Source organism: Hylobates moloch, unplaced genomic scaffold (genome assembly GCF_009828535.3).
Source record: "Hylobates moloch isolate HMO894 unplaced genomic scaffold, HMol_V3 SCAFFOLD_2, whole genome shotgun sequence".
Classification (NCBI taxonomy): Eukaryota; Metazoa; Chordata; class Mammalia; order Primates; family Hylobatidae; genus Hylobates; species Hylobates moloch.
In genome coordinates this window covers 104,920,844-104,933,590 of record NW_026652277.1, presented here as the reverse complement: position 1 = coordinate 104,933,590, position 12,747 = coordinate 104,920,844, and the positions used below count along the sequence as shown (strand labels likewise).

Genomic DNA, 12,747 nt, shown 5'->3' with positions numbered 1-12,747 from the left:
GGACTATTTTAGGTCGCCCAACTAATCTCCAACTTACTCAATTTATCCACTATACCATGACAATTATCTTTCTAAAACTGATACTGATTAAATTGTTCAATGTACATGCATCCAATAACAATTTTCAAAAACCAAAATAAAGACTTAATACAGCATACAAGAACATTCCTGATCCCACCACCCATCTGCTTCTTCAGCTTCACCTTCTTCAACTTCCTATCTTTCCAAGTGGCCCACTGGCAATACTGCAATTACGCTCTACCTCCAAGCCTGGAATTCCCATGTCCCCCTGAACCAGTGAACATTCATCTTTCAAAACTCGTATTTTCTACAAAGACTTTCAGAACTACCTACCTCCTTTTCCAGAAAAATAGGGCATTCTTTCTGATGTCCCTAGGTATAGTATTATTGTACTTTCATCTTATTATCTATAGCAACTGTGACTGCTCACTTGATAAAAATTTGCCTTAAAAATCTGTCTAGCCCTTTAAAATAATAATGTACCTATGTTAAATTTAAAACTGTTGAAAATTTCAAAACTGTTACATTTCACTTAAGATGATGTATTTTGAATAACACAGTTCTGATCTGTAATATGCAAACTTTGCGGGTTCGGAAGAGGGAAAACTCCTACTTTTTAATGAAACTTTAGCAAATTTAGGCTGTAGAAGATATCTCAAGACAATAGGCTGGGGAAAAGTATACCATGAAAAAAATATATTTTATGATTCTTTTTTAATACTTAGACATTACATTCCATGTCAAAATTTACCAACATGCTGTTCTATAAATTCATATCTTTTTAACATAGTTTGATTTTTTTTTGTTTCATGCTAAAAAGCCCACTCTCTCATAATTACCTTTAGCATACATTACCTGGAATATAAAAATTTCATTAAATGTTGGCAAACTCATCCCCATGACATGTAGAACAATTAGAAATGTCTAGTTATAAATTTTCTTAAGCTAATGAGCAAAAGAAAAGCCCCAATACATTGGCATTTTCACTTAACAGTGGCTCACAGTTACAATGATCAGAAATAAACCTACTTGCTACTGTGCTATATAGGGCAGTTTTGCCAAATGCCCACCTTTAAGAGCTAGGTCAATTTCTAAGAAAACTGTATGGAAACATTCAGTTGTTAACAAAAATTTAATATTAAAACTACTCAGTTATTTAAATTATGGTTAATTTAGGAAAAAGAAAACCCATGTATTAATCACCCATAAAATAACTTTTATTTTAATAAATAACAGTGGGCTCACCAAAGGGCAGGGATTTTAACGTGTCAGGTTTTATGCTTATTGGTAGTAAGTCTTAAAGAGGTGAAATGAACTATTCAAAACAACCCAAAAGGCCCTAAAACGATACTTTAATAATAAAAATTAAAAAGAAATTTCCAAAAGAAAATAGTTCACTCCTTGACCATGCTTATTTATTCAGAGTACCAGCGATTTCAGTAAGTGCTTCATTTTTCCTGCAAATCTGATGTTGCACAGGGAATGTACACATTTTCATACCATCACAATATCATCAATATCTCAGGCCAATAATATTGTGAATGCAACTGTTTTATAACAAACACAAAATAAAAAAACCAATGTTACTATTTATGGCAAACAGAAACAAAAGTAAATATTGCAAGGATGTTTTCTTATGTTTCTACTACTGATTTTAGTTGGACTTTAAATGAAGGTCATCAACTCTCCTGGAATAACCTCTACCTCTGGCTGTGAATCCACAGTATAAATATGGTGAATAAAACTAAACTGTAAGAGCTAACTATATACTGAATAACCAAAATAATTATAACTAATACTGTTCTTGAAGACCAATCTAATGAAAAAAGTATCATTAGATATGGTGAGAAATACAGACAAATCTGTACAATCTAACATCTATAAACAGTAAAATCAAAACATCCAACTTCCTTATAGAAAGTGTTTTATCTATGTAATTATAAATGTTAAGGACTCTTGTATTTTATAAACACAAGATGGGCTCACTTTGATGATATCAATTTTAAGATTTATAAAAATGTTTAAAAAAATCTTTCCACAAAACTTTATACAGTTTAAAGCTATACACCAATCTATAAATCTCAGAAAATGGAAAACAAAACAAAACAAAAAATCTTTATAAGATCACATGTATAAAACAAGAAATGAAATGTGATTTTATTTAAGGCAATACTGGGCTACTTCACAAATCACCACCTCAAATATTTACACTGCTCCACACTACTAGTTTTCTATCACATTCACAAAGGACTTTTTTTAATACCAAATGTTTAAAATCTTCAATGTAGTAAATTCTTTATTCACATTTCCATTGTATTTCATGGACTCATAGTAACTATATCCAATTAGAAGCAATAAAAAAAAAAAAAACTGTAACTATAGGAAACTGCTAGAGAGTCTGCTTTAATTTCACATGAATACCACCTCAAAATCCTGGATGGCAAATTTACAAAGCAGAGCAAAGTGTTGATATAATGTGCCTATTTTGTGAAAAGTAATCTTGATATCACCTTGTAAATAAATGTTTCATGTAAAAATCAATGAACTATGGCAGAGTTTCTGGTTTTAGTTCAAAAAGTTCTTAATTTAAAACAATAAAAGAACAATTTAAAAAACTTGATCGCTTAGTTAAAAATTAAAATTCCAAATATAAATGTGTCATTTAATAGTTTAGACTTACAGACTGCTGGTGGCAGCACATGATTTACAATAATAAATATATACAAAAAAGGTATCTACAAATAAAGAGTACTGTTATACATGAGCAGTGACCTGGTGAAACATACCAATCACACAGATAATTGTTTAGTTCATGAAAAGGGCAACTGGGTGATAGAAATTTGAGGTTTAGCTCACTATTTACAATAACTGAAGTACTGATTCTGTTCCTCAAGTCCCATAGGGATAAAAAAAAGTTTTACATGACAAATGTCATGTTTTTTTTTTCTTTTTTGTTTTTGGCCAGGTTAATTCATGTCAACAACAAAAAAATATAATGAAAGTTGCACAATTCTAGCATGCTTGATGGCTTCCTATTTAAAATAAAATGGTAAATGATGTATTTATACTACATTAATTATCAGTACTGACCTCTGCCTGTGGCTTTACCTATACTGATATCTTTCATAACAGACATATCTGGATCATTTGAATGTACTTCAAGTTTTTTCAGACTGACGGTAGGTTTCATTTCCTGAAGTTGCTTTAAGACAAGCTCAGTGCAATCTTTAAGATTCTTGTCTAAAACAATTTTTACATTATCACTGCACTGAAGCTGTGATGGATTGGCAAACTGTACAAACGTTTCACTTTCTTTACAAGGACATACATGATTTCCACTAGTCACAGCAGTCTTATCAATATTTTTTCTTGAATTTGAATGGGATCCTTTTTTGTTTCCAGTATTTAGATGGTCTTTGTCAGTATTTTTCTTCTGCTTCACTGCAGACTCCTCAAGAAACTTCAGAAATGATACTTCAAATCCCATTGGCTTAAAAGAGCTCCAGTCAAAAGAAGCAGGATGCTCCTCAGTGGTCTGAATGCCAACAGCAGTTTCTTCTTCTTTACGCACGCTACTTAACTCAGCTGCTGATGCTGGTTCAGCTTTTTCAACTTTCCTTTTTTTATTTTGTGAGACATTTTTTTCTTTATTAACTCTCTTCAAATTACTTGCTTTTTGTCTTTCTGACTGGCAGAGGTTATCTTCCTGAAAATCATTACTTACATTTGAAGAAGTATTAGCTTGGGTCTCTACACTTGTGCTATCTTCATTTATTAATTTTGTAATAAACAATTCTGTTAGTTCATCCATTTCATCTTTTTCATTTTTTTCAACTTCCTTTTGTGAAACTGTAGCTGTTGTTCTTGAATTATCATTGCTCTCTGATACACACGTGTCAGAATCTTTCACATCATTCTTAGCACCTTCTTGCTCAGACGTTTCCTTTACTTGTGAGTTGCAACACCGTTTGAATACAATAAGAAGATTTCGGTGTTGTGATGTAAATGCCTTAGATAATTTATGGCACTTATAATGTCTAATTATATTGCTTTCACTTGTAACAACCGAAGTACATCCCTTTATCATACATGGATACTGGGTTACAAATCTGCTTGTACACTCAGACAGGGCATCATTTCTAGCCTTTATAGAATATACATGCTTCCCACGTTTCAGAGAATAAGGCTTATTTTCTTCAATCTGCACAATCTTTGCATTCTTGTTTTCTAAATTATTTTTTTTCTTTCGTTTGGTCTTGGGCATTTTTATTCCTTCCTTTCCACATCTGCTGTGTTTCGTCCCCCGATGTTTAGACTTTGATTTTTCTTGGTTTGCCTTGCTTGACATATTTTCCTGGCCTGGTGTTAATCTTCTTGGACGAATCAAATGAGCCTTATGTTTGTCATTATGCTTATTGAAAATGTGTCGGAGGAGATTCGACCGGGTTGCATATATACGGTCACAGCCTTCACAATCACATTTGTATACACCATCTTCTTCTGTTTTACTTGCCCTTAGTCCAATTCCATGGTCTGCCTCTAGATGAACAACATAGTTCAGATATGTAGTAAATGAAGATTTACACTCTAACTGGTCACATGGAAATTTCCCAACATCCACTGAAGCAGTCATACTTTCAATTTCTTCAGGAGTCATTTCATGAAGTTTCATGTAGTGTTGTATTAGGCCAGTAATTGCTTGGAAAATTCGAGAACAGTCACTTACCTGACATCGAAATTCTTTCAAAGTTTGTTTAGTTTCAGTTTCTTCACTTTCTTTACCAGCTTCACTTTCCTCTTCGACCTCTGCTGAAAATGCAGGTAGATCTGATTTGTGTACAGCCTGGTAATGGAGAATCAAGTTTTGCTGTATCGTAAAGGCAGCAAAGCATCCCTGGTGAACACATCGATAAGGTCTGTAAGGACTGTATCTTGTTGGAAACTCAAGGGATTGGGAAACTGGCTTCTTTCGTTTTTTCTCCTCCTTTTCTTTTTTATGCCTCCTAATTTTCCGTCCTTTGGTTTGTGTGTTTGTGACTGCATTTGTGTTACACTGTTCTGAAGTAACTGTAATCACTTGTAAAGAACTTTCTGTTTTGTCAGGACTTTTTTTTTCTACAAGTTGTTGTTCTGGGATCACTGCTACATTACTGTGGGTATTTTGGGTCTCTGCTCTCAATTCTAAAGCAAGCTGAGATTCCTTTTTATTTTCCTCTGTCATAGCTAGCTGTTTTTTCACTTGTGTACTTCGTGAGGCCGGCACATTTTCATTCTGAGATTTTCTTCCATAAGGCCTTTTAATTTTTAACTTTACCATTTCTTCAGTTGTAAAATGATGCACCAACTGACAGTGTGCCCGGAGGTTAGAATTTCTTGTAAATGTTTTTGTACATGTAGGTACTACACATTTAAAGGGAGCAAATTTCAATTGATTCTTCTTAATTTCAAGAATCATTTCTGGAGTGTATTGATGAATTTTACCATAGTGCTTAAACAGTGCATCCTTTGTCATAGCACTGTAGTTACAGCCTTGGTTTTGACACACAAAGGGTTTATTAACTTTGTCATTAAATTGAATGTTTATCATTTCAGAAACTGGCTGAACAACTGTGATATCTGCAGTTGATTTAACAGGCGTGGGAGTCAGTGTCACTGATGTATTTATCAGTACACACTGGGATGCTGGAGTGGATAGGTCATTTTCTAATTTTAATTTCTGTAAGCCTTCTAAAATTTCCTGTATTTGATCCTCCTTATGTGATATTTCAGACTGAGGAATGTTACTTTTTGTTGGCATGACACTTATAAAGGAGGAAAACTGAGAAGAATCGGGTAATTTGTTATTTTGCACAGTGTTTACTGAAGGAAGCTGAATGTTATAATTTATTTGAGCATTTTGTGATGTTTCACCAGCACCCTGAGATCCACTTTTTACCTCAAGTATTTGAGAATTCATAGCAGTTTTAATAATTTCAAGAGTCTTTTCAAAGTTTTGTATAACATTGTCTTCAGAAATCTGCAAATCAGAATTTATTGAAGTTGTGCATGAATTCAAAGCCATCATTTGGGAATCACCATTTTCAGTTTTTAATGTTAAAGGGGCTAACACTGTATGGGACTCAAGACTGGTTTTGAAATTCTCTTTTACATCAGTCATAAATAACTGATTGTTAACATTATTTAATTTCTGTGTTAGATTTTCCACCAAACTCTGAGGTTCACAACTTGGAATTACATTTGAATGAAGGTTAGTAGTTGGGATTTCAACACTCTTTGCTATGAGTCCCATTGTTGTTAAGTCACTTGTTACCAAGTTTTGGGAAGCGTTAGGCGCAATTAGTGGAGGAGCAACTTTCTTTCTTCTCTTAGAAGCACTGTTTCCCTTTTTATTTAAATGACTGGATCTTGTGTTCTGAGGACCACTTATAACAGAAACACGAGAACTGTTACTGGTAAAATTCTGTGATGGCCCACCAGAATTAGGAAATGAACTAGAGCACAAACCATTTTCAACAGTCTTCAGTAGTAAGTCATTCGTTGGAAAAACAGGCAAGCTGCTACATTCCTCAATGGAGGAAGTTTTGGAGTTTGATGTCCTATTCTGGTTGGTCAGCAAGGTGTCTGGATGGCATACAGTCTGCAACAGGGGTGGCACAGTTGGATTTGGCATCACTGTTGCATTTACTTGTGATGCATCGGAGACACAAACTGTTGAAACATGAGAAAGCATTTCGGCACCCTCAAATGTACTGGGAATGCCAGCAGTTTCCAAAGCCTGTTTAATAATTTCACTACCTTCTTGACTGACACTGGTATTAAAGTTAGTCACACCAGGCCGAGGAAATGTATTTGGTAAAAATGTTGGCGAGCGATTTTCAGCAGCAAGAAGCTGTAGAAATGATGGATCTTTAAAACATGCTTCTGGATTGAAGGTAGATTGTTGTGGCTGTTGCAAATTTACTGCATTTGTGGAGAGAATCATGCTGGCAAGAAGAGAAGGCTGTCCATTACTCTGCAGAAGTTCTTGAGCAATTTCGGCTCCATCCAGTGGTTTACAGTAAGATCGCTTGGATAAGTGCCCACCCAGTGATCTGGGATTAGTAAAAGCCCTGTAACACCTGCTACAGATAAACTTCCCATCTCTGATAATTGCAGGCCATTTGGCCCTTTTGTTGTGCTTAGGTTTTCTTTCCTTCCCATTTGGGCCCCGCCCACGGTCTTTTTTAACTTTTTCAGGTGCAGACTGTTGGGCATTGGTGCTACTGAAGTTATCTGCAACATTAACTTGTGAAGGAAAAACTGCATTTTCACCATTACCCCCCTTTAGAAAGGAGGAATTAGTGTTTCCTTCAATGTGTGAGGAATAATGATTTGTATTATTTTCCAGTTGGGAAAAAACAGAATTAGTCCCACTATCTGCTGGTGAAGGGAAGAGAGACATTGAACTACTTTCTGCAGGTAAAGGAAGGAAAGGATCCGAGCCACTGTCAATATTCAAAGGCAGAACTGTTTTGGTTAGATCTTCCATTTGTGCTGGCAAGGCAGTACTAGGTAAATTTTCCATTTGGGAACATAACATACCACCTTGTTCATTTTTATCCTGAGAAGTTATATTTGGATTTATGACACTTTCCATTGAGGACAACAATGGAGTTGGTACAGTTGCTAAATGAGCTGGAAAAATGGGAGGTGAGACATGCTGCAACTGGGCCGAACAAGCAGGATTCCCACTGGCTTTGGTCTGTGATGTAAAAAATGGATTTGAGCTGTTCACCGGTGATGGCAAAAAATAAACAAACTTTCCATTATTTGGTGTATTTAAGTTGTTAGCTTTCTGACCTTTTTTACTTTTGCGCTGCATTTTAAATGCAGCATATTGGTCAGGGTGTGCTGTCTTCATGTGTTTCCCAATACTCTGTGAAGAATTATAGGTTCGAGTACATCCCTCAACCTGGCAGCTGAATTTCTGAACTGGAGCTTTTGGAGGCACTGATGGAGTTTCTAATGAATTACTTAGGTCGGACTGCGGCGGAACAAATGCAATACTTTCTAATGTCTTAAGAGGTAAATTATAAAGACTGGATGATGTTTTAACATTATCTCCACATTCAAATTTGGAAGTTGGTAAATTGTTTTGAAATCCTGCCTGATTTTGCACAGAAAAGGTCATCAAGTTGTTCACTTGTCTTTCTAAGTTTTGTGGGGTAAGGTCACCTATTTTGAGAGTTTCTGAATTTACTAAAGAATTCTGAGTAACATGGGCATCATTAAAGCAATCTTGTTCTTTTCTCTCCCGGAAACCTGGATGACACAAATCATTACAAGTATCTTCAACTGGCGTATGTAAGTCTGTGACCAGTGCTTCACCACTGCCTTCCACAGTTGAGTTTTCTTGCTTTCCAAAGTTATCCCCAATCCCCTGATTGAGAGACACCTTAAGGGACACAGCCACTTCACTGGATTGAAGCAGAGGAGTAGTGGCAGGGTTTTCCAAACTATTTGACAATGGTCCATTAGCTTGCCTGAGCTCAGAGGCAGACATCTGGTCTTGTTTGGTCACAGCTGATTCCGATTTGCTTTTATCCCAAGCATCACTTCTATCCGCTAGTAAGCTGTTTTCAATGTTATTTTCTGAAGGAAGCATAGATTTTTCTTTTTCAATATTCTCTGCTGTGTTCTGATTCACTTCAGAAGGCTGAATGGAATCTCCAGATGAATTAAGTTGGGCTTCAGGAGGCAGTACTTTTTCAGGAGGAGTACTGTGATCATCCAGATGCTTTTCCAGCTCACCCTGAGAACGATAAACTTTACCACAACCTGTGAACTTGCAAGTGTATGTATTATAATGTTGTGCTTCATGATCATATAGTAAATAAGCTTCCGAAAAAATTCTTCCACATTTAGGAAACATACATTTTGCTCTAAAGACTTGATGCTCCTTTCGGTGGGTTAAAAGCTCGGCGTAACTATTAAAACCAGCTTTACATTTCATCTGTATACAGATATATGGTTTACTGCCACAGTGCATCTGTAAGTGATCATTGAGATGAGTAACACTCACAAAATGCCGCCTACAGTACTGGCAAATAACTTTTTTGCTCTGCATTTCAAGAAAGCGCTTGGCATCTTCATTATCTTTATGCCCCTTCACATGAGCAATTAAATTTTTAAAGTACTTAAAGCCCTTTTTACAAAAAGTTACAGGGCAATTAAATTCATTAACAGGTACTGGTTTCTGGACTGGAATCACTTCTGGCTCATAGGATTTATCTTTGTCATCATTCTCATCATCTGAACCATCATTGTCATTAAACACTATAAAATCTGTTGAATAGAGACTATTCTTTTTTATAGGTCGCTGCTCCTGTTTAGCCACAGTATTAGTCTTCTGATTTTCATTGGTAGTTGTGATCTTTGGAGGCCTTCCCAATCTTCTTAATGGTTTCATAGCTGCTAGTCTCTCTTTACTAGATTGTTTAACATGCAGTGTGACATGAGGGACAAAAGTTTCTTTAGAATTAAAGTTCTTTGCACATATGGGGCAACTATAAATTCCATCTTTGTAATGTTTCTGAGCATGTCGTACTATTCTGTGACCAAGGAACTCTTTATCACACAACACACAATACTGCATGTAGGCTTGCCAATTCCTAAACCTAGCAGATATAAATCCCCTCTCTCTTAACTGTTTTATCTCTCTCTTCTTCTGCTTTTCATCACCAATGTCTTTAAGAAGGCCAGAATTAGCACCAACTCCACCAGAAAGCCCATTCATAGAAGTTTCTTTACTCTCTTCTTGGTAGTCTACCACTTTTTCATATACTTCACTGTCATTTAGTTCATCTATTGAAGACACAATGGATGCTTCTTCTCCCATTAATGCAAGACATTGTCGTTTCAAGGTTTTCCAATCCCAGAATTCTGGATCAAAGGGCCATTGAGTTTTCAAGACAAGTAACAGCTCACAGCGTAAAGAATTTGGTATTGGAAGATTCTCTTCATCATATTTCTGGTCTGGCTGATTATACAACATTTCCACAGCATAATACGCATCTACTGTAGGCTCAATAAGAAATTCACTCAGTTGACAAGCACGTTTAACTTCCAGATCATCAGGCAACAAACATGAAATGGTCTTGCAAATAGATATTTTCACTTCAGTATTTTCAGTAGACTCCAAGCGAAGAGCTTTTACACACAGTTCTATACAGGTAGCAAGTCCAGCCCCTTCAGTCTGTGAAAAAAGCAAATAGGAAAAGTTAATTTAATCTACACTAATCAACACTAATTTATTTCAGAATTTAGTTAAGATTGAGATTTGTTTTTCTCAAATCTTGTAATAGCAACTTATGAAAGGATTCCCCTTCTAAAGCACTGCAGCTTAGTCTGGTATGTGTGTATGTAAAATGAACTGCATAGAATGGCAGAAAATGCATAAGTATTAGAAGCTAAGACCTTGGTATGAAATTATTTAATGGCTAGGCAAACTTGGAAGTTATTTAACTTTTTTGACCTTTCATATCCCACTTATAAAATAGAGGCCAAAATAGCACTTAAACTTCATTAAATTGCTGTATTAAAGGAGATTAAGTATGTGTTATAGTTTAGTATAATGTCTGGCACATAGTAAATGATCAATAAATGTCATCCTTATTTTAACTCTTACTTCCTGTTTGCATAAGCAATCTAACTGAAACAAAAACAACTGAGAACATCCCCATATTTCCAAACTTATCAGTACTGAAAGAAATAATTTGCTTCTATAAAATAAGGTACTTATCCCTAATAGTGGAGATTCTAGTGCTATCATAAAACCAAATGTCAAATTACCTACCTCATGGCTGGACCAGCTTAAGAATTAGGAGTAGGGGTAGACATAGCTCAACAAACTTTTTCTTTTGAATTAGCATCTTGAACTATTATTATTAGATAGCAATAACAAAGGTAAGAGTCATTGGAAAGACACATGGAGTAAAGAGAGAAAAATGGGTTTTAAAGACCAGAAGGGAACAATGATAAATGAGAAATAAGATAGCCACAGGATGTGGCCACATTCATTGGAATAAAATATGTACGATACAGGATCAAAAGGCAACAAAGAAAATAAGAGGAGAGAACTGATAGGGCCTCTATTTTCATTAAGTTAAGAAGAAAATATTTTACTAAAACAAGCTTAAACTTGTAGGGCAAAAGTATTTTAGTATTTTTACTAAAAAGGAAAAGGAGCCTGGGATACTGAATTGGTCTTGATTTTAGAAACAGCAAGAGCACAATGACCAATAAGAAAACGAATAGAAAGAGTAGCATGAAGAGACCTATTTTTAAAATGATAGGTTAGGCTGGCTGCGGTGGCTCATGCTTATAATCCAAGCACTTTGGAAGGCCAAGGCAGGATGATCGTTTGATCTCAGGAGTTCGAGACCAGCCTGGGCAACATAGGGAAACCCCTATCTCTACAAAAAGTACAAAAATTAGCCAGGTGTGGTGGTATGCAGCTGTAGTCCCAGCCACCTGTGGGGCTGAGGAACGAGGATCGCTTGAACCTGGAAGGCTGAGGCTGCAGTGAGCAGAGAGTGCACCACTGCAATCCAGTCTGGATGACAAAGTGAGACCCTGTCTCCAAAAAAAAAAAAAAAAAGGCTGGGCATGGTGGCTCATGGTTTATGCGTGTAATCCCAGTGCTTTGGGAAGGCAAGGTGGGAGGGACTGATTGAGGCCAAGAGTTTGACACCAGCCTAGGCAATACAGAAAGACCTCATCTCTACCAAAAAAAAAAAAAATTAGCTGGGCATGGTGGCATGTGCCTGTAATCCTAGCTACAAAGAAAGCTGAGGCAGGAGGATTGCCTGAAATTGGGAATTCGAGGCTGTAGTAAGCTAGGATTGCACACTGCACTCCAGCCTGGGCAACAGAGCAAGACCCTGTCTCTTAAAAAGAATAATAAAAAAAATAAAAAATGACAGGGAAGATGAAAACTGGGAAGGAAGTAGGACCATATGGGTGTCTCTGGATTTCATATAAACTTGTATATGTTATACTATTCTTAGACAGATCTGTGCCTTAAAACTTGTACAGTAAAACATCTGCATCTCTGTTACATGCCTTAAGGGGCTGCTAATGGTGAACAATTAGGCCACTCCTCTATTACGATATGCAAGAAAGAAAAAAATCACCTGTGGTCTGTGAAGCTGCATACTACACAAAGAAAGACACAAAGAAGTCTGGGAGGAATTAACGGTCAAGTAAACCATAAAGATGATTAAAAGTAATACTGAAGGCACATATAATAATGTCAGAAGAACTGGTATAAGTTCTTACTGGTGAAAGTTCTGAGAAGGGGTGTGATTATTCAGAAATTCAGGAAATGATAGAGAAATAAATGAATTTAAAAAAGGATTCAGAGAGGCCCAGCGTGGTGGCTCACGCCTGTTAATCCCTGAACTTTGGGAGGCTGAGGCAGGTGGATCATCTGAGGTCAGAAGTTTGATACCAGCCTGGCCAACATGATGAAACCCAGTCTCTACTAAAAATACAAAAAATTAGCCAGGTGTGGTGGCGGGTGCCTGTAATCACAGCTACTGAGGAGGCTAAGGCAGGAGAATCACTTGAACATAGGAGGTGGAGGTTGCAGTGAGCCGAGACTGCACCACTGCACTCCAGCCTGGGCAACAAGAGCAAAACTATGTCTCAAAACAAACAAAAAGGATTCAGACAATGAAGGATTTC

At 36.3% G+C, this 12,747-nt stretch overlaps 1 protein-coding gene across 1 annotated transcript in view; it reads right to left on the bottom strand.

Annotated features, from left to right (window-relative positions):
• Nucleotides 1–1,411: 1,411 nt before the first annotated feature.
• Nucleotides 1,412–12,747, bottom strand: part of ZNF292 (zinc finger protein 292) — a 106,605-nt gene continuing 95,269 nt past the window's right edge. Inside the window, exon 9 of the mRNA XM_032154773.2 lies at nucleotides 1,412–10,255. Within this exon, the coding sequence (XP_032010664.1) occupies nucleotides 3,101–10,255 (7,155 nt within the window). The 3' untranslated portion in view covers nucleotides 1,412–3,100. The remainder of the gene's footprint in view (nucleotides 10,256–12,747) is intronic.